The sequence below is a fragment of the Ochotona princeps genome, chromosome 23, assembly GCF_030435755.1.
Source record: "Ochotona princeps isolate mOchPri1 chromosome 23, mOchPri1.hap1, whole genome shotgun sequence".
Classification (NCBI taxonomy): Eukaryota; Metazoa; Chordata; class Mammalia; order Lagomorpha; family Ochotonidae; genus Ochotona; species Ochotona princeps.
The window spans coordinates 31,504,191-31,531,754 of NC_080854.1; the positions used below are offsets into that span (position 1 = coordinate 31,504,191).

General features: G+C 40.7%; 1 protein-coding gene across 1 annotated transcript in view; it reads left to right on the forward strand.

The window, feature by feature from the left end:
* The window catches only part of MARCHF11 (membrane associated ring-CH-type finger 11), a 70,953-nt gene extending 45,892 nt beyond the window's left edge, over positions 1 to 25,061 (forward strand). Inside the window, exons 3-4 of the mRNA XM_004583625.4 lie at positions 7,692 to 7,884; positions 24,407 to 25,061. Of these exons, the coding sequence (XP_004583682.2) occupies positions 7,692 to 7,884; positions 24,407 to 24,729 (516 nt within the window). The 3' untranslated portion in view covers positions 24,730 to 25,061. The remainder of the gene's footprint in view (positions 1 to 7,691; positions 7,885 to 24,406) is intronic.
* Positions 25,062 to 27,564: the final 2,503 nt, after the last annotated feature.

Below are 27,564 nucleotides of genomic sequence, written 5' to 3' on the forward strand. Positions count from 1 at the left end.
CAGACGAAACCATTTTAGACAGTTGGGCAAATTTCCCTGATTGAAATAATGGATAGCACCTGCTTTTGTTTTAAGAAGTAATTAAAAGAGAGTAATAAGACAGCATAAGCTCTTGAAAACCAGAGCTAAAATGTATTTGTATTTGAGCATTTAGACTATTACCTTTGACAAACATAAAAGTATAAAAAAACAATTGAACAATAAGTAAAGTTGAGAGATGAGGTATGGATGGTTTTGGAAGAATCAAAAAATTTAAGAGAAATATGCTTTTCCTGGAATGATATAAAGCATTTTTGACATTTTCTATGTGGATTCTATGCCCTGTAGCTGCTAAGTTAGTGCTAAATTTAAAAAAAAGATTTTTAAATTTTTAGTGAGAAGGCAGATCAGATTTATGGAGAGAAGGAGAGATAGAAAGAAAGGTCTTACATCTGCTGGTTTGCTCCCCAAGTGGCCACAACAGCCAGAGCTGAGCTGATCCGAAGCTAGGAGCCAGGATCTTCTTCCACATCTCCCACATGGGTGCATGATCCCATGGCTTTGGGGCCTTCTCTACTGCTTCCCCAGGCCTTAAGCAGGGGAGCTGGATGAAATTTGGAGCAGTTGGAATGTGAACCGGTGTCCTTATGGAGTCCTGGCCCTGGAAGGTGAAGACTGAGCCATCGCACTGGGCCTCAAGTGCTACATGTGAGTTGTTTTTGCTTCTGTGAATAGTCAAGTATTAGAGATTTTTCTTAGGCACAACCTTCCATCTAAGCATCCCTATCCCTTGTTAAAAACAAAACAAAATTTCACTTCTTCTACTTTTGATCTACCTTGTTGTGAATCTGAAGACAGCCAACTAAGAGCATCAAGAGAATTTAATCTTTTCTTTACAAAGACAAGGCATCTGATTGAAGGTCAGCTTTTGTTAGGGGGGTTTTCTGGGTAGACATTTCTTTGGAAGGCTTATCTTACTTGTTTTTGCAGCTGGAATACTTGTTCTCTCCAAACTGGAGAATTTAGTCTTCCAAGTTTTGTGATAATGGTACTAGAGGTTAATAGTACTAAGACAAGCTCGCTCCAGCCATGGTGTTCTTAGGTGGAACCTTTGGGATTATGTCATTGAGGTGGGGTCCATGTTGGATCCTGGTGGCTTTGTAAGGAAACATACAGATACTGATGGACACATGTGTTCCCCTTCGTTTGCTGTGGGATGGGCAGAGCAACCTAAGGACCTGGCCAATAACAACAACAACATTCTCAGCAGGGTCTAATGATAGTAGGACTTATGTGCTCTTATCCGGGAGCCAAAGTAAGCCTCTTTTCTTCCTGAAGTAGCCTGCCACACGTATTTGATTTTTGTCATTGGAAGCCAATGATGCACTCAAGTAGTGAGTGGGCCGGATCCTGTCCATTCTCCGAGGCCTCTTCCATGGAGCAAGAGCTCCGCATCCCTGGGCTTCACTAATCTTGATTATTCTGCTTAATAGCAGAATTTTCACCATGTATTAACCAATCCCTCCCCATCCCACACACCCCGCAGTTGAAGTTTTGAGATTCTGGTCTGATGTTGGGGGGCCCTTTGCTGTTGCCCATGGCGTTGGACCAGGTACACCTTTGTTCTGATTCACTCAAGATTTTATCCTCCTGGCTGGGAAGCTCAGTAGAAGGAAGTCCATTCCTGGGTCCACTTCACTTGAGTCCAATTGTCATAAAGAATTGTGGAAAGAGTCTCTATTATGTCATTACTATACATTCCCTTAAATAAGAAGCCACAAAACAAAGTCAATTAACAGGTATGAAGTTAAAATAAAAAGTTTACAGCATCATGTAGTTGAAAAATGTACCACTGAATAATCAACACATGGGTGAAAGAATGAAAAAGAAAACAAAAAAGCCTCTTGTGTAAATTGATGCCACTGTGAGATTGCTGAGGCAGTGATGAATTCGACAAGAGAAAAGGAACTATTTGGAAGAAATGAAAATAAAAACAAAAGCACCAAAACGCTTGTTTTACAGCAAAAAACTTTAGAATTTTAACTTTACAAGTTTTAATTTAGAAGTTTTCATTTTAACTTTAGAAGTTTAAATTGGGGGGAATGATTGTCAATAGTGAGTCTTCTAACCTGTAACTGTCATTTATTCAGACCTTCAGTAATTTTCTTTAGTAAAGATTATCATGAGTTTTGATGTTTTTCATGTGATATTTTTGCAATTTTATTTTTAATTCTTTGCTGGTATTTAAACACAGTTAATTTTGTTTATTGACCTTAAATTTTAATTCTGTTATGTTTCCTCACGTATTCTTTGCAATTTTATGTCACCTAAACTAGAGACAATTGATGCTTCTTCGCAATGTTGATAGCTTCCTCTCTTTTCCCCTTGCTCTCTTGGCGTTGCCTAGTACATACACTTCAGTGCTGAACAGCGGTAGTAAGGATGAGCATCTGTGCTTAGTTCCTGCTTGGAGGAGGGGAGTAAGGGAAGTCCTAGCTGTAAGGGTGGTGGTCTCTTTCAAGTTGTTTCCTGCATTTCATCATGAATACAGACACGCCAGGTACTACCACTGCACTCCATCTCTTCTGGGTCATTTCTGTCATCTTACGTTTTCATGGGACCTATGTACTTCCTTCCACCTATGTTATTGAGCTAGTTGCAAAAAGTTACTTGTAATATTTTCTTTTTATTCCTCTCATATTGAGTAGCCATTATATCCCCTCTTTCCATTGATTAATATTTATAGATTTTTCACAAAGAAGTCTTCTAATTATTTTCTTTCTATTGCTTAGATTTCATCTTTTCCAGAACATGCAGATTCATTTTTTATCTTTGCTCTGATAGATTTATGAAAATGCTTTTCTAGCAGAAAAGAATTGTACCAAACTGTGAGTTCATTTTTAATAAGCAGCCTATAAATACAGATGAACAAAGAATGGGCATCTTATTAACTGCATGTTGTACACACATACCGACTTGATTACACATTCAGATGTCTGAATCTCAGCTCTGGTGAGGCAGTTCAAGCACCATCTAAAGATGATGGAAATTAGGTTTTAGTTAAACTCGTTTTTCTGAGGAGGACACTTTGTAAGAGCAGGTGTTCTCTCCTGTGACACTGGTGAGTAATCTCTCCTGTCATCCCACACAGCATAAATCACTGGTCTACAAATCTATTAACTTATGATTCATATCTGGCCAGCCTTGTAAAAACAAAGATGAAACAGCATTTCAGAAGGGTGATTTAGTGCACCCTGAACAGATCTGCCTCAATGCAGCTTGGTTCCCTGTGAGCACTTGGCATTTTCAGGCAGGAAATTGAGAGGGTACGTTAACCCTTTCAGACAATGGAATGACAACTCCAGCTCCTAAATAGCTTTCCGGAGACCCGAGGGAGTGCAGGTCTTTCTCAAGTGCTTCCTTACCCATTGGAGGTTGGAGGTGATTTACACAGGGGGGAGACTGCGTCTGGCATTAGCTTGGGATGCTGTCGTTCATTTAAAGAAATTGTGTAGCTTTTCCTCACACTCTTCTGCTCTGAAGAGTGATAGACCCGTGTTAGTAAATCAGATTTGGTTGATAGTGGAACTATATTTTGTGTAGTTTAATAGCAGTCTGTGGAAATTATTAGGACGCGTGTGTGGTTTCCCATGAAAAGCACTCACTAACAGGGACCTTCATGTTCTAGGACTCCAGCTCTAACCACAGACGTTCTGTGTCTATGCAGGCTGCTAGAACTTAAGATGGTGTGTTCATGAATAGTTGTAGTGTTCGGAGAATATTAAATAATTTGCCATATGTGTTTACTTAATTCCTTTTAAACTATCACTAAAATGAGGAAGGTGTAACTCCTTGAAATGATTGGTTTAGTATTATTATTCATTTAATAAGTTGCCCCTTTCAGACCCAAGGAGCCATTTACAGGCTGTAGGTCAGGTCAGATTGGCCTCTGCTCTGGGGCCAGGAGCATGCCGTGGCTTGTTCCATCCACACCCAGTTTTGCTGTTTCGTACAGAACCAGGGCAAGTCAGTTAAGCAGACACATAAGGGATCAGAGGCAGAGAGCAGATTGTTTGATCAGGAATTTTGAAAGATCTGAGTCTGAGTTCTCATATCTCAGCTTGCTGGTCTGAACCAGGACTGTATCCTGCAGGCATTGATGGGATGGGCGTGGTAATAACCATTTCTCAGATAACGTACGTGAATGGACTCACACTGTTTAGGGGTGCATCTCAGCCTGGTTTTGACTAATTGTATAACCTTGGGCAAATTGTTTAGCCTCTGCCTCAGGTTACTTACCAGAAAATGGGGATAATATTAATAATCCCTAGATAGTTATTACATATAGCAAATGAGTTAATACTTAAAGCCTCTTAAAAACAATTCTGTGTACATATTGGTTTCATGTGAGTATATAATTATTGAATTTTCTTTTTTTTAATTTTTATTTTTGATGATGATTACGTGGTTGACCATGGTGGGCAGGACTGAGGGTTCAGGAAAAGTGGGTGAAGTCATTGTTTCCAAGTACTCTAGTTCTTCTTGTCACTGGGGAAAGGTGACAGGAAGAAATAGAGGACCCAAGGATGGGGAACCGCCACCTAGTATCAACCCAGAGTTCCGATGTAGTACATATTCTGGGGTTTCTGGTTTGGAAAGTTCTGAAACACTGTCTATTTCACCAATCTAAGGGTGAGACAACCTTCCCAATATCCATTGGCTGACATAGTCAACCTCATGTCTCTCTTCACCCTGATCTTTGCTATTCTTGTCTACTGGGTAATTCGTCCAATTTGCTTTGTTCTCTTTCCTCTGAATCTTCTTTCAGGGAGTTAATTGGAACTGAACTTCCCAAAGATGGGAGGCCATTGGTCCCACAGAAGTGAACAACTTTTCAGAAATATGAAGAGTCATATATAAGTAAAACAATCAAGTATTTTACAATGCCTGTTTAAAAATGCAATCTGAAAGTAACTTCATGTTGGCATAAAAACTTAAATCCACGTGCAGTCTTTCCCTATAACAATTTAGATCCCATCTGGTTACCATTGTATTCCATTTTCCTTTCCTTTCCAAACTTGGGAAGGAAGTTGAATGAAATAAAATGTATGGCTTTAGAAGAGACGAGTGAGTGTAGTGATTGCAAATTTTTGTTGTAGTTCTGGAAACATCTTCACAAATTGAAGTCCAGGTCTTGAATGCCGTCAGGGTGGAGAGGGATGCCCCAGAGACTTATCTTCTACTTTTCTTGGGTATACTACTGTTCCATTAGAGCAGCTCCTTGCTGTGGAACTGGTGGCCATTCTCTGCCTGCCTTCCCAGGGCCAGGATGCAGACATTTCTTCTTGGGGGAGAATGAGAATAATCCTGCCCTTTCCACAGAAAGGTGGAAATAAGAAAGTGGAGTTAAGGCATGTGCATGCAACACACACACACACACCAACTCAGGTGATAGCAGTGTTCAGCGTGAAACTGTATGTTCATAGTCAGATTTAATCATTCTGATATCAATAATAGCCTGTCCTCATTAGCTATTCAGTGAACTGTGTTAATTTTAAGGTTCATCAGTATATGAAGAACATCTGTTTCTTTTATTTTTTTTAAATAGGCTTCCAAATCATGAACTGTTTCTCTTGCATACACCAGTGAAAAGTAATTTTTAGAACAACAACAATGAAGCTTCTCAGTCCACTTTGATCAGCGAGTCTTCTTCCACAGCTCCCTGACATAACTATATACGTCAATTCCCAATTGCCAGACATTGGAAATTTAAACCATCTTAAATTCAGTGTCATCCAAACAAGTACAAAATCCTTGTCCCTGGGAAATGAGACCTTGGACCTTCTGTGAAGGAACAGCTCTACTGCATGGGTCACGGTTAGGATCCACGGGAAGTCTGTGTGGTCATTGCTATGACACCAAAAGCACCACAGCCACATTCACTCGTTGAGTCTCAGTGTCTGGTATGGCCATGCTGTCATTGAAGTAGCATGTGGATAAGCCCAGGTCTATTAGCTGGTAACTGTTTAAGCTAAATACACTGAGTTATGCAGTATTGTACTATTTACATTTATATCCGTGGAACCGCATGAAGATTATTGGAAGAAGGGTGCTAGCCATCAGTGAAGGTTGTTACCAATATTTGATGTGATTAGTGAATTGCAAATGGTTAAAATGCTTGTTAGATGTGGTAGCTGCGATCCAGGATGCAAGCCAGATGTAAGGAATTTTCTCTTTTGCTTATCATATGGCTGTACATTTTAATAAACATCAAAATTACACAAGAACAGTAGATACTGCCACTTCACATTTAAAGTTATTAATGTGACACCAAGTTTCACATTGTTTAAATTTCAAATTATTGGTAATTTTGAATTAATGTGCTTAGCATTGTGTTGTAAAGTTAGGAAGAAACAATTTCAGAAATATGTGTGAAATTCAGCATTGATTCATTTGTAATAAGAAAATAATGCTGACCACTTCATTGTTTTAGACTCCAAATTGTAAGAGAGCCTTTTCTTCCCCTCAGTGGTTGAGTCTTCACATTAAAATGAATAAATAGCTTTCTCACAGAATTTTAACTTTAGAGTATGAAATATTGCCAGTGTATGTTGGTATTTGATCTTTAACGAATGTAGGAGGTGATAATATTCATGAATATGCAAGGTCAAATTCCTTCTTTAAATATTATATGTAAATTGTTATTTAAGTGTGTGTGTGTGTGTCTGTGTGTGTGTGTGTGTGAGAGAGAGAGAGAGAGAGAGAGAGAGAGAGAGAGAGAGAGAGAATAGTCAAACTCAGGAAGCCAGGGGAATTATGGGTGGTGTTCACACTGAAGGTAAGTGAAGCACTGTCTCAGGTTCAGGCGGTGGACACCAGTCCCTTGGCGTCTTTGGAGAAAGGTTGCCCAAAGACCCTAGTGTTGCAGCAGCCAGAGCGGCCTGAGGTGCAGGTGGTTTGGAGTTTCATTGTTTCCTGGCAAGCCACAACAATGGACAGTTCTAGTTCTGTTTCTGTTTGATACACAAACTGAGGACTTGAACAATTAGTTCCTCTGAAATTGATGGCACCTTTGAAAGATTTGTGGACATTTGTGCTATAAATCCTTTCAAATACTGATATGTAGGATGCCAATTGCTTATACCTTTTCAGTAGTGTGCCAGTGTGGTTTGTGGTCTTCAAAAACATTCCTCTAGTGTACAAATTCTAAATCTCGACAAGAGTATCTTCTAGTTTACTCATAGGCAATAAAATTCACAGTGTTATCTGAGTACATGAAACATACCAGTAACAGATGATTGTTTTATAATCTTTATGGTTATTCTCTGTGTTGTTGTAAATGACTTTTTTTTACTGATATTATTGTGAAATTTTTTTGTACATTTTTTCCAAAAATAAGACATAATTCACTTTTGCAGTAGCCACATCTGTTAAGAATAGAATAAATTACCAGATAGAGGAATATGAGACTGGATGAAACCTGCAGAATGCTGAATTGCTGAAAGTAATGGAATCAAGACAATTCATTCATCTTTATTTGCTTGTCTATTTTTTTATAGCACGGGTGAAATGGAAAAAACTCATTTGGGGGGAGGCAAATCAGACTGCATAGAGTCTTAACAATAAGAAGAGAAGCATGGGGCTGAAATGTGTGTTTTTCCTCTGGTTACGCGCAGCACCTTTTGTCTTACCTGCCTCTGTTTTTCTTTTAGTGGCAAAGCATTTCTATAACACTGGTTGAGAAAGTTCAAATGATTGCTGTCATCCTAGGATCCCTGTTCTTAATAGCGAGTGTGACTTGGCTTCTCTGGTCAGCCTTCAGCCCCTATGCAGTGTGGCAGAGGAAGGACCTCCTTTTTCAGATCTGCTATGGAATGTATGGTTTTATGGATCTAGTATGCATAGGTAAGACCACCATGTTGATCATTCACCAACTGTCGTAATTCATTTCTTCCAGCGATTTCTTTTTTTCACCAATGCAATCTAACATAGAATGCCTCGGAGGTTTACAATTTCTCTGGGGGAAGGGGTGGGTGGGGGGAAGAGGTCGCAGTTTGATTGCTTTTCTGAAACTGTATGACATTGGTACTCCCTGTAGCGTGACAGGGTGGGTTGCGGGAAGGTAGATCCAGGATAATGCCTGTTTAACGTGGTATATTTTGTAACGATATGAGAAAGGTAAAGGCATGCACTTACTTCTGAGGAATAGGAACATATCAGCCCCCCTTTCCATGTATGGGGTCATGCCAGTTGGGGCCGGAGGCATCTGTGCACGTGGGAGAGGAGAGCCACTTGCAGGACTTAATGTCCCACATGGGGGGTGACACAAATTCTCTCATTTCTGACTTGGGACGATGGGATAGTTTTCTTTGTTGTGCAGTGTCTCAGTGATCTGCTTAATAGATTCAGGGGCTTACATGAGAAAAAGGATAAACATTTTAGCAAAGATGAACCCTCCTGTAAATCAGCCTGTCACTAACGCTTGACAAAATGGAAGCTGATTCATGTGGCGCTTCCGTGGCAGTTGTAGGCAGCCACAGGCACCATGCTGGTGGCCAGTTTGCAATAGGGTGAAGGTCAGCTGGCTGGTATCAGAACATATCCCTGCTCTCATATCGTTGATGGATTAGTGGGATGTCAGAGGGGCTGAAGGAAGCAGCCCTGGTTGACTCCTGCTTCTGAAAGTATGGTCCCTGGGCCCCAGTGGCAGCAGTACTGTCTCAGAAATGTGCATTCACAGGCAGCTGTGCTTACTGAGTCAGCAGCTTTCGGGTTGACCCCCTCGTGATCTCAAGGTATGGCCACATAGCTTGCAATGAAGTGATGTGGTTTCTAATTCTGGCCTCCCAGGCTCTGCACACTCCTGTTTCTTCATGCCATGATTTACATACAGGTGTAAATAAAGGAAATAGTAAAAGGAAATGATGGTTATACAATAATTGTATCCCTCATTAACACTTGCAGATTAAGTGTATTTCAGTAAGTCAGAAACATTGAAATAATTTAAAAATCATTTACTGGATATAGATACTTACCAGAGGTTCTTAATTTCACTAACAATTTCATATTCTCGGTCATTTTTTTTTAAAATGAACATTGTAACTGTTAAAAATATGATCAACTTAACATTTACTTACCGTTATTCTTTCCTCTTTTGTCACTAGTTCAAGACTAACAGAAAAGAAATTGATCAGATTTCAGGCCAGAAAGAGAAAGAGCAGGGCTGAACATATCATGTAGAATCTGTGAACTGAACAGATGTTGCCTGGATAATTGGGTTAATCATGTATATGAAAAATTTCTATTAAATGTGATAATGCATATGTCAGCGTTTGGAAATTCTATCTTTCCATTCCAACATAATCTCTAGAGTATTGCTATAAACCAAAGTCACACAGCATTAGTTTTGCATATCTAATCGCTCAACCAACTCAAACATGTTCTGTCTTTCAATAAAATGTCATAAAGTAAGGCACTGTGCATTAATATTTAAAGGAGATATGTCTAACATGGGAGAAAAAAATGTCCAGTTGTCATTCCAAGTATTATCTAAGCACAAAAAGGAGAATATAGTTTTTTTTACTTGTATCCAGTGTTAACTCTTAACTTTTGTTTGCTAATATCAGCATTTTAATCAGAATTATTAAACTTCTGGTTTCAAAAGCAGAGGTCTATCAGCTGGTAGTTGTTCTGGACTCTGTGACATACTTGGTTTCTCTCTTGAAGGCTAACACCAAACTTCTGCTAAAGCAAAGTCCTTGCCGTTTTCTTGCCAGACACTTTGGTCCTTTGGGTCAACAAATCTAAACTGAACATTCAGTGATCTCTTTTGTACATTTGGAAACTATCGGATATTTCACGTGGTATTCTTGTTGATTAGCCTATTTTCAGTTTGAGAAAAAAACAAATATTTTCCCCAAGAAAACAAAACATTCTAATGGTCAGTTGGAATAGCCAGTAACATCTCCTGCTGATGTTGCACCTTGTTTCAAGCGTCTGTTAATTCAATATAGATAATAACACATCTTACCTGTGTATATCTTAAATACTACTGACTGGAAGACCCGGAGTCAGAGTTAACAGGACAGAGCAGGTTTATGATTTGAGTCCAGCATACACATTTCAGTTAATAAGTGTTTACTGGGGACTTCTTTTGTTTTATACATAGTGTTGGCACTGGGAATACAAGTAGGAGCTCCTTTCCCAAGGATCTCAGAGTCTGGGGGGTGTAAGAGTTGCCAGAGTCAAATGGAATAACGTTTGACAAGCTCTAACAAAAAGTGAAATGAAATAAATAACTCCAGCAGGTTGTGAAGGAAAGGATCTTGTACTTGTGCCTGGTAACAAGAAGCACCACAAAGGCTGTAATAATGACAACCTTGCACAAAAACCAGCAAAAGCTTATGCAGGGAAATTTGTCTTGAAGAACATCTGGTCTACAACAGTATAGTCTTGAAATGATGTCACTACTGTTACAGGTGCTTGGACAGCTGTCCTCCTCATCTGCCTCAAAAGCCCCTCCTTGCCCTAGTCCCCTTTAACAATGCCCATAGGTTGCTAATCTCTCCATATTCCTATGCAGAGGCTTCCTGAAGGAAAAAATCTTGGTAGACACTTTCTCTCTCTCTCTCTCTCTCTCTCTCTCTCTCTCTCTCTCTTTCTCTCTCTCTCTCTCTCGTTGACAAGTAGGGCAGGTGTGTGTAACTGTCAGAACACAGTGGGATGTGCACTCTTAGGGAAGTAGTACTTGAATGACACAGGGAGACATTAATGCTGGGGTGTTATATGTAGGCAGAGGAAGGCTTCACACAGATTTCATGGGGAAATGAAGAGTGAGGGAGTAAATGGATGGCTGGCTCACTGTTGAAGGATGTGAGATTGGCTTCCCGTTACGAGGTCTTGAACAAAGCCAGAAAGAGTCCTGCCTTCCTGCCTGCCTAAGCTTTTCATACTTGATTATATCTAAATGAGACAGAAAAGACTTGACAGTTTTATAAATGTTCTTTTTAAAAATAACTCAAAAATTCAGTTATTCCAGAATCTAGAAATTGTTGTAATTGATCCAGTGTGTATATTGCATAGGAAGAGATTAGAATGCTAAATAGAAATTTAGTTTATAGAAATCTTTACTTGAGAAAGTTTGTTTACTTGCTTCCTGGTAATGAATATATTACTTTCATTAATAATTAGTTAATACATTTTCTTTTCCAGTATTTGATATTTTCTTGCTGTTGATGCTTTAAATCCTCCTAAGGGTTAAGGTCCCATTAGGGTTTTGATTGATTTTTTTTTCAGTGAGCAATTGACATGTGGTTAGTGATAATAAGAAGCTGAATTTTAACTTAATATTATCTAGATTAGCTTAAATTTTGTTTTTAACAGCCACAAAGGACTAGTTGCTACTATATTAGCACAAATTCTACATGATGGCATGGCAACTATATAAAGATTTGATTAGCAACTTTCACTATATCTTGTATAAATGGGCTTTAGTTCCCAAATGGTAAACTATGTAGAAAGAAAAAAATAAGGTGAAAATGAATTCAAGAGAGTGAAGAGCCGGTGGTAGAGGGGAGAGCAGTGACGGCAAGGCAAGCTGGCAAGGCAGGCGCCTGTTTCCTCGTTCTGTTTCGAAAGAATTCTGTAGGTCTAAAGTCATTTTGGCTTTCAGTCCACATTTATTACACAGTTCACATATATTTGAAGGAAATCAAAGTATGGAAAAAACCATAGCTTTGCAACTGTATTTGGGAATCTCTTAAATATTTAAGCAGATAAGTTTCAGACTATGGGTGTACACCGGAAAGACTGGTATACATGATTTCACTCACAGAGATGTTGTAGCTGTGGCAGTGACCAAGTAGTCCTCTCCCAGGAGGACTGGAACGTTTCAATGGAGGGTGAGCAAAGCCAAGGGCAAGCCAAGGGCAAGCCAAGTGCAGAAGGTGCTGCTTACTATGGAGAGGATCTGGTTGTGTGCTCCATACCTTGGTCATTGATAAAAACAAAACACCAGCAGTTGTACCGGCTGTGTGATTCAACCAAAGTTGTACTGCAGGAGGGACGTTGTTAATGACTGCAATTTTGAGGGACTAGAAGATGGCTGTTAGCACACGGAATCACTTTATTAATTCACATTTTAAAAGTGTGGGCAGTCACCACTCATGGTTAGGATTGAGGCATGTGCACACACACACACACACACACACACACATATGTGTGCATGAACATAATGTATATATACTCATCCCCCAGGGATCTCCTACAATACTGAAGTACTATTTAATGTGTTTGTTTATGCTGTCCTGCACTTGAAAATTACAGAGATTAGGGATTTTTAAAAAATAACCCGTTATATTTAGAATGAAGGTAAGATAAAACTACTCTTACTATTCCAATTTTATACATAATATGTATTTTAAAAAAACATATATATATATATATGGGGAATACATTCCTTTAGTAGAGATTATATACTCTGCAACATAAATTATTGCATTTTTGTATTTATACCTGAAACAGTTTTCATGTAATTTCATACAGTTATTCTTTTAAAAAAAAGATTTATTTTATTTTTATTGGAAAGTCAACACAGTTATGCTAAACCATTTAAAATTCGTTTTTCATAGTTGATACTGTATCTAACTAAAGCTGCTTGAGTATATACCAGAAAACCATTTCCAGGTCCCAGGTGATAACGTATTCACATTTCACTATAGAACTTCAAAATAATGCATCAATACAACACATTATAAACAGTCTTTGATGTATTATATCAGATAATATGTAAATACTATTTACATTTTTACATTTTTAAAAGTCAAGGTGATATCTTTCTCATGTTTGTTATTGGATCTCTTTGCTATTTTTCCCAAGTAAAACAGCTAAAAGTAATATGTGATCTATCATTTTATTGACATGAAGCTGAAATTGTGTGTGTTCTAACTGTGATATTGATTAAAGAAGATTCTTGACAAAGAACTTTAGAAAAAATCAAACTCAGTCTCCACAAACAAGCTTCCTACATGGGAGAGGAACAGCTGGGCTTGTCCTTCATAAATGGTGTTTTAAGTCATCTTCCATGCTTTCCACAGATGTAAACTAATTAGAATAATGAGAGAATAATTAGGAATGTAAATCTAGTGCTTAGGAAAAAAGTGATAATGCATTTCAAGCAAAATATAAGTGACGTTTTTGCTTAAAGTATTTTAGTTGAAAACCTATTTGCTGAGAAGTAAGAGTTGTACAGAAATTGTCTTTGGAAGTTGAAATATGCCATAATACAGAGCAGGAAAGCGTTGAGTCTTCTTGAGACCACAGGAAAGGCCCGGGTGGTCTGGCACCATAGGTCAGTGTGCTTGAAAGAACAGTTGTCGGTAATATTTGCGGGGTGCAATGGCCATGAATACATACTTTAACCTGTAGGACATGGATGTGTAAGGATAGAACTTAGGAAATAGTGAAGAATGTCAAGTTTCCCAGAGGACAGTCACCACGTTCACCCTAATGTTGGGGACCAGGGAGGAGCTCCCCTGCGCAGAGTGCTGCGATGTCTGAACAGACTAAGCGTTTTTCTAGGCCTCCCTGGGGAAGGCCAGGGCTGTCAGAATCCAGCATGGTTTGACATGGACCACCTTTACTTTCACGGTCTCTTCTCACGGAAAGTGGAGACCACAGCTGCCAGCCACCAATGCCTTATGTGTGTCTTTTCAGGGCAGGCATTCAGATGTTAGCACTTGTCATGAGGAATACTTCCTGTCTATAAAAGGGGGATGTGTTTTTCTGTTACCAAACACTGGGAGCCCAGATGCAGGCTTTCACCCTCTTTAATGTCCTTCCAAGCCCTTTGTCCCAGCTGTGACACCTGGAATCAGCAGTTGGGCTCAGAACACCTGAGGGCAGCGCTGAGCTAGGGGTAGAGGGGCTGCAGAGAGCTGCGCAGTGCTGTGGTGGACGCTGTGAGGCCCAGTGGTAGCTGGGTTGTAGGAGGTGCTGCTGATGTATTTATCTCTTTCGTAGGAAGCACTGATGTGGCTGCGTCGGCATGAGTCATAAACATTTGAGAAAAGCTCAGCTGCAACGTTGTTTGGCATACGAATAGCCAGGGAAGTTGATCAGCTCAGGATTTCCTTTTTGAGCCTGCACATAACTGTACTTTCCCCCTTAGACCTCAAACACATATCAACTCACTCTGCTCCAGGAAATGCCACTATCTCCTAATCCATAATGTTCTCAGGGCCCGAAACGCCTCGGCAGCACAATGTGGCTGCTCAGAAGGCTGCCCTCACTGCTCTCTGGAGTGAGCACAGAGATTTCCCTTCCAGTCGCATCCCAGGTGCAGGACGAGGCCAAAGGCTTGGCCAAACGGGCAGCATCTGTGCCCCGCGAGGCCAGGACCCACACGTGCATGCCCTGCTGGCTCATTTGGAATGCTTCCTTAAGTCGTGTGGAATTCCTTTCCAAGCACAGACCATTTACTCCTGACTTCTGACCATGCGAGCATATCCTGCTCTGGAGCTGCCGCAGCATCATGTACAGCCTGATGTCATCAGCCTGTCCCTGCTGCAACCAGCCCCAGCCTCAGACCCTCTGCACTGGGGCACCTCTGGACAGGACCCTCAGAGGTGCGGGAGCCCTTTGTAATTCAAAAATTTCAGAGGAAAAACAGACCCTTTGTAAAGTTTGAGAAGTAGGCCATTATCTTTTATTTCTTCCCCCTGGAGGTACAAATTATAGGCTTTTCTGTGTCTTAATCATACTGATGTGTACCAATTTCCCTAAAGATTATGATCATAGTTTGGTTATTACTGATAATGCTGCCTTTAAAACCCCAGGAAGTGGAATAGAAGAGGGCTTGTTTTTGCTGTTGGCCCTTCAGTGTCATGTAGGGTACCATTTCTGGAAGCTAATTAACTCCTCAGCCTTCTTCCAGGGGAAAAACACCTACCAACACCTCCCTCTCAGCTGACCTTGTAAAGTTCAAATTCTTTGGGAGAAACATTAGCATAATTATCAGACCAGCAGACCAAACACGCTGTTAGCTTTGACTCCATTTTCTCCATAGGAAATGCTTTGCCCTCTCTCTCAGCTGGGGGCAGTCCGACCACAGAGGTCTTAGCTGTGCACAAAGCCAGTGCCCTGAGCCTGCGTACCTGGCATGCAGCACGGACAAGGTTCTACAGAACAGCGATGGCAGACAGCAGCCCCAGGCCTGGATTTTGCTCAGTGCCTGTTTTTGTAGTCTGTGAATGAAAAATATATATATATCAGGAGGAGAATATGATTTCATGACATGTGAAAATCATATCAGATTTAAACGTCAGTACACATAAGTACAGTTGCATCAAAGTCTCGGCCATCCCAAGTGCTTGTATGCCATCTGTGACAGGTGGTAACCGAGACAGGAAGATGTGTGCAGCCTGAAATATTCACTGTCTGGCCTTATTCAGCAAAGGTTTACCTGCTTGGGGGGAGAGAGGGCAATTAGAATACAACTTGGAAACTGTCAGGAGAGTTTATGCATGAGAGCTGATTGGGTGGAAGGTTAAGCAGGCTTAGCCAGTGAGGTCCTTGGGGAGGAAGGGCATTTGGAGCTAAACTTTAAGGAAGAGCAGAGTGATAATGGCATTCAGAAAGAGAGACACCCGACTTCCCCTGTCAGCACATGAAGGCATGTAAAATATTTTAAAGTAATCATGTAAAATCCGATATGGCAAGAGCGGAAGAGGCCTGTTGGGGAGAATCTGTGAGGAAATGAAGCCTGACTGTTCAGAATGATCCTACGGGGAGGGCTCAGGAGTGAGATCAACCTGCAAGCTTTGGGGTCCCAAAGGACTGTAGAGTTTGAGTTGCAAACCTTCAAATGGTGGAAGAAGGTACATTGGATTTAAAAGACTGGGCGTGTGTGTTGTCAGCAGTGGGATGCAGAGTCAACGAGGCTAATGTGCAGAAGGAGGAGCGCAGGGTGGGGGATCCTGCGTGCCAGGCTGTGGCCCGGTCATCCACCCGGGCTGCGTGCAGGTCTGGGAGGCTGGGCCCAGGAACAGCAGCCAGCTCATCTGTGCTCCTGGGCGTAGCTGAGGGTCAGATGTGGTGCTTTGCGGCTCTGTTCTGTATGAGTGTGCTCGGATTTCTTCTGTACTTCACTGTTTTCAGGAGTGTGGCTGCGGGAGTTCTGAGCACAGGTAGCGCTTTAGACTCCCACATGTATCTCAGGCACACTCCAATGAAGTCATGAGAGAGACCAAAATGAGTTGAGAATGGGGCAGTTTTCCTTGGCAGAGAGAGCAGAGAAAGAGCTGTGTGATAATGGGGCCTGGCGCTCATCAGAGGAGCCTGTGGCCGTGTCGGGGAAGGCGCAGAAGAGGAGGCTTCCCCACCTGAAGCTTCCAGGGGCCTGACACCTCCACACTGGCAGTGCCAGCCCTGTCCTTCCAGAACCTTGCACGATGAACAAGATCGCTCATGTGATTGAGTTAATTGGAGACAGAGCTTGAATAAATTGCAAAGCATCGTTGTACAATAAAGTGAAACTACACAAATTACTGTCTTAAAACCAAGACATAGCATAAGGTATATCCCTCTGGGAGCTGATTTCAAATCAGTAATGGGGTTCTGTTCTTTCCCTAAAATAAAAAGTAATGTAGTTAGCTTTGCTAATTTGCTCTGATACATCAGTGGGACCCCAAACATAAGGAAACATGCGTGGAGAGCATTGGAAAGCACGGGCTGCAGCATACCAAAGCCACTTCACAGTATGCCATGCGAAACGGCGTCTTCATTGGAAGGATTTGAAGAACTGTGTGTCACCCTTGTGTTTTCCCATATACCACAAGACTGACTATTAGGAAACTAAACTCTGAACATTTGTTACTTTCAAGATAGGGAAAGCAAGATAAGAAATTTTAATTATGCCTGTATGAAAGAAAGCTTCTGTTTGGACCTTGCACTGGCAGTACAATTTAAGAGCGGTGAAAAATGAAGCCAACAAAAATGAAGTAGCCTATTACAAACCACAAAGATAAACAGGATTTAATTAGACATTTCAATTTAGAGGTATCTAAATATTATTCACACTCCCCAAAATAGAACAACTGATACATGTGTGGTTTACTCTGAAGATTATTAACATCATGCTATGTGAGTTGGCAGAGGACACTGTATCCATTGGGAATAAACAGAAAATTAGTTGTATGCATATATATTTTCACTTGTGACTAGGAAATGTCTGCTAATAGTCTCAAATGTTGGCTCTAGTTCATAAGTCACAGTGTAGGAAACAAATGGAAATCCTGCAAATGCTAGTCCCAGTTCTAAAAGCTTTAAGTAACATGGATAACTCATGCAGGTAATTAATAATAACCTTTTAAAACTGGATACTCTTTTCAAAGTTTGCTGAGTTATTTATTTTTATTAATTGGGAAGGTTGCTATAATCTGTCTGCTCTCCAAATGTTGCAGTGTGCCCTTTGGGATAAAAAACAAAGAAAAACTCAGGCTTGGCATGCCCAGGCATGACTAGGCACTCACTGTGACTGCCTACTTTGTCGTTAGTGTTGCTGCCCATTCAGTGGACTGAAGGAGTATTAGTGATGGCCAGCTTTAGCCAGAAAAGGGTTCTGGGGTCTGCTTTCTTGCAGAAAGGGCTCCCTGAAACAGGCCTTGAGGGTCTGGCTTTAATTCTAGGCTTGGATTCTAGTTCACAATGGATCACGGAGCAGCTCACCCCCACATTTCTTCTCTGAGTCTCAAAGTTCTCATCACCCACAACACAAGGGTTGGGTCCTACTATGCCCAGCATGGTTTTAGTTTTGAAATCTGCATATTGGCCAGCCTTTCATGCTATTCTGCTTCCCATGGTGGATAATGCTACTCCGATGCTGTGGGGTGCTTCCTCTATCTGGGACTTGAGGGACAGAACTGAACTGATTTGGTCCATTCCTAGTTACAGGAGAACTTGAGGATATCTTTATAGCTGTAAAAAAGATTAGGCTTGTTCTTTGTTCTTCAAATCCTGTTGGGTAGAAACTTGGATGATACAGTAATTCTCCAGTGAATTTTATTAACCTCTTTTGCTATATATTTCATCATCTGTAACACAATTTTTGAGGAGTATTGTGTGATTTTGCCAATGATACATCTTTGTTCTAAGGTTAATAATTGAAAGACCATGAGAGTCTCCTATCTATGAAGGAATAGTAATTTCAAAATCAGTGACATAATTGACAAGCGAATTGCTGTCTTAGAGAAACCAAGTTGTCAGACGAATGGGCACCTTCCCCTTTGCCAGTCTATTCTGCTTTAAAATGGTGGAGGTGGATCCATGCATTCTCCCCTGGGTGTTGGGCCCTGGCCCAGTCATTTTGTAATTGCAGTTTCCATGTTCGATGCGGGAGAACATTTGATGACTGGGCCAACAGTACAAGGCTGGATTGGAGGCAGCTCCAGTGTCCTGAGCTAAACCAAATCTTTGTGATGGATTTCAGTTCTTTGGCCTCTACTGGACGCTTTGCCTATGTGTCTTTTCCAGGGAGGGCAAGGAAACCACCACAGTCACGAGATGCAACCCCCAGACCCTTTACACATCCAGTCCTGGACTGCAAGTCTTTGTCTTTGGTATCTTAAAATATGACTTCAATTTTTAAAAAGCAAAACTTGAGGGTTTTTGTTTTCTGTTTCAATAGCACCATCACTAGTAGATTTAGATCAGCCCTCTCCTTCCCATTGGGTTCAGTGATGGTTACACTCCTTCTTATTAAGCAAAGTTTGAGTTCTTATGATATACCATGCACTGAAACAGGAATAGAAAGCCCAAGCCTTCTGATGCGGATTTCACATGTCCAGTTAGGGAACAGGGCATACAACACATTTTCTACAATCGAGTAATAAGTAAAACAGTGCAGGCATTTCCTGTGTAGAGTGGTAGGCCGTGGAAGGGAAGAAGTGATTGACTTCAAGTATACCAAAGAAAAAATTGTGAGCTAATCTGGATCTTGAAGAATAATGAGTAATTCATTGCATCGCTACAAGACAGTAGGCATTCCGGAAAGTTTTGGTTCATGATTTTAATTCAAATTGCTAAGAGGACAGAGTTAGGGGTCAGTGTTTTGCTGTATCAGCTTAAGCTGCTACCTGTGACATAGGCATCCCATATTTGAGTGTCAATTCAAGTCCTTTCTGCTCTGCTTCAGTTCCAACTTCCTCCAGAAGACGATAGCTCAAGTATCTGGGCACCTGCTATCTGTCCTCTTGGGAAATCCAAATGGAAGTTCCAGGCTCTAGGTTTTCTCCTGACTTCAGCCCTCACCACTGTATCTATTTCAAAAATAAACCAATGGCTGAAATATTTCTTTATCTCATTCTTGCCCTGTCTTGCTTCCTTCCAAATAATATAAGTATATACACATATATGCCTTCTCAAACATATAAACTAGCAGAATTTAGTGCAGGAGGAGAGAGGTGAGATGGTGACTTCCAAACTTCTGGTTTAATTGACTTGGTGATGGTTATTCAGCTAAATATAAAAGGCAAGGCAATGACGAAAGAAGCCTGTGTCAGAGCCTTTCAGAAGAGGTCCTCCTGTGCTCAGGGCCCATCACAAAAGATTAGACTCTGTAGAGCAAAATGAGGCTTTGCCATGTCATCCTGTTTCTGGGAGGTGGTGTCACAGTGCTGTAACCATGCACAATGTCTCTTTGTGTCCAGGCTGCTGACTGTAGGTTTCATGGAGCAGAGAGGAGGACACGAAGGGCTACCCTTGGGCTCTGCAGGTCATTCTTTGGTGCCTTCCATCACCAAAATCCTCACTGTTTTTACATTCATGACTTCATGTGTACATAGAGCATTACTTGGGAGTAGAGTGGGCTGGATTATCAATCCTTGCAAGATAGCCAGCCTCTAGTGTCAAGGGTTTCTGCGTCATAGGGTGCTTCAGAATAATTTGTTATCCTTATTGTGTTTGTCGCCAGTGGCAACCAGAGGGTCTATGCTTGAAGCCTTTGTTCTGTCAGTTCCACTTCCTTTCCAGACAGGTCTAAGATCAGGTTTTGTGACAATTATATTCATAATAGACAAATCAACATATTCTTTGTAGACAGAAGTGCATTTTTAGCACCTAAAAATTTATTTGAAAGGCATAAAAAGAGAGAGGTGCCAGAAAGAGAGAGAGAGAGAGAGAAATCTTCCATTTGCCAATTGACATCCTAAATGCCTACAGCAGCCAGTGCCAGAACAGGATGAATCCAGGAGCCTGGAACTACATCCGATCTGTTGCATGGGTAGCAGCAACTCAAGCCCTGGAGCTATTATTTGCTACTTCCCAGGCATGTTAGCAGGAAAGTGGGTTGGAAGCAGAGCAGTTGTGACTTGATCCCAGGCTTTCTGACACAGGACATAGTCACTACAAGCTTTAGCTTACTTCACTGCGTCACACCAGCAGGCTCAGAGCTTGTTTTATGTGGGCCTCAGTTTTACATCATCTTTAGGGATGGTGCTGCAGATACGGGCCCACAAACATCCTCGTGTAATTAGGGCATGGTAGTTCCCAGAGACCTGAATTTTAGAATATCAGTTTATGATTGTTTTGAGAGTTTAGTTAACTTTCAAGGACATATAGTCTCTTTTGATCTTCAATTTTATCTGTTATTTATCAGTTTTATCTTTATTTGTGTTGTTTTTACAAGAAAACTCCAAACTACTTCATTTGTAGTTCAGACCAGCAAAATAATTCAACATATATAGAAATAACCATAACTTAAGGTTATTTCTTCAAAATTCACATTAATAAAATTTGGTGATGGGGGAAATGATTACCCCTGCTACTCATATCTAGCATTCAGTAAACACTGGGCATTTGAATTTGGAATAGTTTGGGAGATAGTGGCAGGAGGTTCCTGCGGTTCATTACATTCTGCCGAAGATGATCACAACAATGGAACTCTGAGACCATGATCTCATTCAGCAATCCTCCTTGGAGCAGCCATGCTCTGGCCCTCATAAGAATCAGCAAAAATATGCTACCAGGGTAGGACTGTATTACGTAGTTCCAGTGCGTGAGATGAAATGGCCCCAAAGTCCCCAGATTGCCTTCTAGTGCACATGGCTTCCCAGAATGACACGAGGGTTACAGCTAAGAGAAATCTTGGTAGTGGACAAAAATAGGATCTTGGAGCTTTTAACAGCCAAGAGTCTCTTTTCTGGCTCAGGGAGATAAAGTTGTGCTCTAGTGTCAGCTCTGCTTCTCCTATCTTCATGCTATTGAACAAGTTATTAAATATCGGGAGGCCCCCAGTGTGAAAACTGTTCATTAATAATATGTATGTGTAGAATTATTATCAAGATTAAAGTAAAATTGTACATAGAAAGCTCTTAACATAGTTTTTGAAACAACTTGGCTTAAAATTATGCACACACACGCAAACCTACCAAACAAAATTAAGATTGATTTATAAGAAATACAATTTTTGACTAGTGGTTTGATATTTGATATCAGATACAATTTGTGTATACTATAAGTTTTTATATATCCCCTTTTATTATAGCACTTTAGGAGTTTAAAGAAGAATGAGGAAAATGTTCATTACAGAGAACAAACTTGGGGGTGGGAAGGAGTCCGTTTTACTTCAGCAAAATTTAAGCTTCTAGAGAGCAGTGATAATTCCAAACACTCAGGAAAAGAAAAGAAAATCCAGTTAGCGTTCACAACTCAGTGCCTAGGTAGTCAGAAAGGAAGAGGACCTGGTCTTCACAAAGAAATCAAACGGTTTCCTCTCTTTAACTTCAGTTTAAAATGTGTTTTAAAGACCTGTGGAATTTATTCCTGCACATTAGGTAGAATGATAGATTTAGAAAAGAAGACTTTATCAGCAGAAAGTGACTTTAAACTCTAGTGAATGATCTGATTTCTATCTAGCCTTTCAAAGAGTAAGATCCTGTGAAATGAGTGATTTTCTTTGAGGAAGTCATTACCTACCCACATCCATGGCTGTACTGATTCAGAGTGAACCAGAATCAGCATGCAGTGGCTGTGTGATGAGTGTGAATGAATAATCCTCACCATATAGATCCACTACCGATTTTTAATTAATAATAATATGTGTATAGAATTACCATCTCAGATAAAATCTGAATGCTGTATAGTTGATGAATTTTTAATTTCTCATTGCCACCCTGATGATTGTAAAGATTAATTCTTCCAATTACATGTTATGAAAGAAAAATAGAACCCAGAAAGTTCAATCATTGACCATGGAGAGTTCAGAAAACCTATAATAGCATCACCAATAAAACCTTCAAGTCCTAAACTTCTAATTTAATTTCCCAAAAAACATCTTATCATAAGTGAACTTGGATTATTCCTTTGGGAAAATCAGTTGAACAATTATTTGAAATGATGAGCACACATTTATATTTGTAACTGTTTTGTTACTGTGCAAAATTGAGCTTAAGACACTTTTATTTGTTAGCCAGTAGACATGATTGCATGGCCTGTCTTAACATCATTGGACTGTGTTTTAGTCACATATTTCAGAAGTATTTTTTGTTGGGAGGAGAGTAATGTAAAACTTAAAAGCAATGGATGTGATTTTCAGGGACTAGTTGTTTCTGTAATCTACCTGGTATTGTTTAGCTGACAAAAAAAATCCTGTAAAAAATGTACCCAAAGCCTGCCTTACTTTCAGTCCCCCATTCCTCCAGCCTCAAACATGGTACTTGTATGTTTCCCTCTTTGCCTTCTTTTCTTCTTCTGCCTGTTTTTCAGGACTTTGCTCCCCCACACTGCTGCTCATACAAACGTTAGCTTCGTTTGTCTCCCTAACTTCCTCAGCCCATCTCGGATCAATTCACCATATAAATATGTGATTTTTAATTACTTAGGAACAAAAATATGCAGAATAATTTACTTCCCCACCACAAGTTCTAGAACTACCGCCATTGTGATGGAATTGAATGCCCTCTTTGAATTTCCTCCCAGAGCCACTTCCTTCTTTCCCTCCCATCGTCATGAATTCAATGACTAGTGTTCTGTGGCACGTTCATATGTTTATCATATACATGTAGCTACAAAAAAATGTGTTGTATTTCTTCAACCAACCATATTTTTTTCTGAAATTTTAATTTTCCTGCTATGGCTTTGAGGTTTTCATTAGAGTTTTGAGATTATCCGTGCTGCTACATATGAATCGATTCCCTTCTATTCCACTGACTCCAAATTCTGAAATTTTTACCCATTTGTCGGATGACGGGCATCTTGGTTGCCTGTGATTTGTGTTTTCTCAAATACAAAGAACTATACAATATCTAAATATCTTACATTCTCAGACTTGTGTGAGCTTTCCTAAAGCAGGTTCTCAAGGGTCTAGCTGCTGGGAAGCATCTCTTCATTTTCACATTAAATAAATTATTGGGCTAACTGACATGCTGTATTTTCAAATCCCTCCTCCATCTTAAAAAAAAAAAGACACTTTATTGGCTTCTCCATTAACTTGCAGTGGAAGGTCAACCCGGAAGATAAGTGTTCTCCTTACGTCTTTCTCTGAAAAAGACTTCCCTGAGGGCTCCACGTTACTGGGGCAGGTGGCAAAAGCCACATGCATCTGGGTCACAGGCAGGAGTGTAATGCAAGGTATACAATGGTTCTCGAGTGGACAGTGGAGATATCCCAGGTCCCATGGCACCGTGTTTGGCCTATAATCGCAAAGTTCCTCAGCTTACCTGGTTTAGTTTTTCAGAGACATGTAGGCATCTGCTGCACGAGCACTAGAGCCAGGCTGCTTAAATTCAGATCCCTGCTCTCCAACTTCTAATTGTATCCCGTTGAACAAGTTCCTCAGCACCCCGTGGCTTGGTTTCCTTTGTAGAAAATGGGAGAGATGCTAGTACCTACGACATAACTGAGATGACACACACACAACTCTCAAGATTGTTGTTGTTGACTTGTTGAGAATATAAATGGCAAGAGATTACATCGTGTCTGCCCGGCACAGGAATTGCTTTAGAAACTGGGGATGTAATGATGTCATTCATATTTAATATTTGTCTTTTTCCAAAATTATGTCATCAGCTGTGTCCAACCTTCTAGCACATTTGTTGGCATGCAGTGGGCAAAATGTTGAATCGAGAAGTAAGCCTAATGACTTTCCAAAGAGTGTCAGTGCACCAAGCACGTTCTGAGGCATGAAGAAGCGAGTGGCTCATTTCCACGTTGGCTAAACTCTCCTCACTGTGCTGCTACTCTTCAAATACTGACTGTGTCTGTATAATAGAGATTGTAGCTTGTCAGCGACCAAAATGTTTAAGTTGTCAAAATCATATTCTTTGATGATAATGCTGCATAACAGAGAGTTGACTGTTTCTTGAAACCTTGGCTTATATGGAAAATAACACATCCTTTGATTATCACTGATGGTTTTTTTTCCCTCAAATTTTAGGACTCATTGTCCACGAAGGAGCTGCAGTTTACAGAGTGTTTAAACGCTGGCGGGCTGTGAACTTGCACTGGGATGTATTAAATTATGACAAAGCCACAGACATCGAAGAAAGTAGCCGGGGAGAGTCTTCCACAAGTAGGACTTTGTGGTTGCCACTGACAGCTCTGCGAAACAGAAACTTGGTCCACCCAACACAGTTGACCTCGCCAAGGTTCCAGTGTGGCTACATGTTGTTGCATCTGTTCAGCCGGATGCGGCCTCATGAAGATTTGTCAGAAGATAACAGCTCGGGGGAGGTTGTAATGAGAGTGACTTCCGTGTGACAAAAATACATGATGACACAGTGCGGGACACCCTGCACACTCGGGAATGTAATTGCAATGAATGGCGAAACCATAGCACTTCTAAAAACACACATCTATGAACTTTTTAAAATTTATGCTTTTTGTATGAACATTTGAATTGCAAATACATTTTCTGAAAAAAGGGAGTTCTCTTGTTCTTTGTTTTTCGATTTGCCACGTCTTTTATATGTTAGTACTTGAGATCATTATACATATAATTTAACCTACTTAATTTAAGAGAATGATGAAAGTTATCATTGAGGCTACAACTATTTTTCTTGTTTCTTTTAAATATATATTTTTTATCAAACCTTTTGCTCATGTGTAATTTTTCAGACTCCGTGAATGGGTAGATTCTTAAATTCCTGTTGCATGTGTAAGAAAGTGGGACCCCAAGGATTCTCTGTAGTGATCTGCCCAGTGCTGGCTGGCCAACTTGAGCACTGCTCATTTCTGCTGTGATTAGAAAAGCAATAACAAATAACCCTGTTACCAGGAATGTAATTTCTAGGAACTGTGACTTGCTGCCTAACATTTGAAATCCTACAGAAAGCTTATAAAAATGAGTGGAATGGAAGTTATAGGTAAGATGTATGAATACTTAGAGCCCAGATCTCACCAGGATGTTGCACCACATTATGATAACGCTGACTAAAGCACTGTCTCACATAAGCATTGCTGTGATCATCGTATTAATGGGACTTTTATTTTTAAAAATTACATGCTTAATTCTTTGAACACTGACCCAGTTATTCTAACAAAGCCATTTGAAATATATTCAGCAGCAGTAAGAATTCTCTATTACCAGTTGGTCAAAATAGTATCTTTGAAATGGAAAGAGAAATGAAGCAGTCAGCTTCCCAAGCACAAGTTGCTAACTGGCAGCATGTGCTGTTTCCATCTGTCACTGTCCTAATGGGGCTACTGGGCACCCATTAGGGGACAGGGACAGGGTAGACAAGAGGGCAAGTATCACCTCCTCAGGAACCTGAGTTGAACACGCTGTTGGAAATAATTATTGGTGGGACTTTACGACGTGAAATAAAACACTTTTTAATTCCATTTTATGAAACTAAGCCTTGTCTAGTTAGCAGTTCACATTTACAAGGAGTGCTGATTCCTCCATATGAAATTCTCCCAATCCTTGAAACAGCGTATTTCCAGTTACAAGCTGTGCCACACACGGGAGGGTGTGTTAAACTTGCTGCTTCAAACTGTGCTGCTTCTGATCTGACGTTACGTGAACACAACTCTGGGTGAAGCTCCCATCATCTAAACTGCATCATTTAATGGGAAGCACTTGGCTTACTCCTGACATTATTGTTTAGAGGTTTGTGTTACAATACTGGGCCCATCCTTTAGACAGATGATGCACTCCTTGCTGCGTTGTGTAGCAAGCCTGCCACCAGAATTAGTGGATACTTTTGTGCTGACACCAGCTCACTTGAAAACAGAAAGGTACAGAGATAAGAAAATCCTCTCCATAGTTGTGTGTGTGTGCAAGAGGCACTGACCCCTGTTTACCCCACTCCCTAAAATGAACACAGACACACACACATATATAGCCTGAATCAATGTTAGAAGAACGATCTGGTAGAATTTCCACTCATAAAAAGGTAGCACCTATGAAATGATGACAAAAAACTAAACACAAAACACTTGGATGAAGGAGGGATGCATGTAGAGAACTGAATTCACTGCTTTAAAAATAGTTAAAATGTTGTGCTCTGTGGATTATAATATAAGCAGTTAACGTTCAACTGTGAACGCTGGAACTCAGACAACGCCTGCCTTAAATGCTAAAGACATTTAAGGTAAGAAAATGAGTTGAAATTTTTAAAATGACTTTCAAAAGTCTTTTCCCATATCATAACAAGTTAGGACCTGTGTCCTGGAACTCAGCGCTCTTGGTTCTCTGTAGCCCTGTCGTTATTCATTAATTCCTGCTCTGGCAAACCAGGTGACTTTCGCCGCTTGTACCATTGTTAAACCTGTTGCTATCCAGGAGAAGACCCTGGGCACATCCTGTTCTGCAACTTGGTGAGGGTTAGCTCCCAGGTAACACTGAGGGAACCACCCTTCATAAGAAACTGATTGTGGAGCCAGAGAGGCAACCTCTAGGGTGGTAACAAATAGAAGTGGCAACAAGGTCAAAAGCTCTCCTGTGAGGTGATATCGAGGGAATCACTAGGACGTGTGTCGGAGAAAAGGCTCCGACTGGGGAAGCTTCCTAAGGAAGATAATCCGCAAGCCAAGAATCTGAAGAGCAGGGGTTGACCTGGGAGCAGGTGCACAGTGTACTCCGCAAGCAGGTGGATGGGGGACTAAGTGGCTCATAGGTAAGACTGGAGAGACACAGCATGGAAGAGTTGTCTGACCTCATCCTCACACTTCCAGGCTGTTATGAACATGTGCCAACCCTGAGGCAGGAAGCTGAGGGCTGAATTCATTGACTCCGGGGGCCTTTCAGACAGCCACATACTCATATCCTCAAGAGAGATGTATGTGAGTTCAAACTCCAGGTGTGTGTGACAGAGTGCATATAAGTGTGTATGAATGTGTGAGAGTGTGTGCATGTGTTTGTGTGTGGGGGTGTGTAAGAGTGTGAGAGCGTGTGAGTGCATGTGTGTGTGTGTGTGTGTAAGGAGAACAGAGATGAGATCAGCCCTAGGACAGAGGGAGAAGGGGAGCAGAAGGGGGGAATAAAGGGAGCTAAATACAGAGCAGCCAAGCGCAAAGGCTTGTTCAAACTGGGAGAGGAAGCTGATGTATCAACTATGCCTATAAAGTGGAGCAGGACTAGAAAGCTTCTGA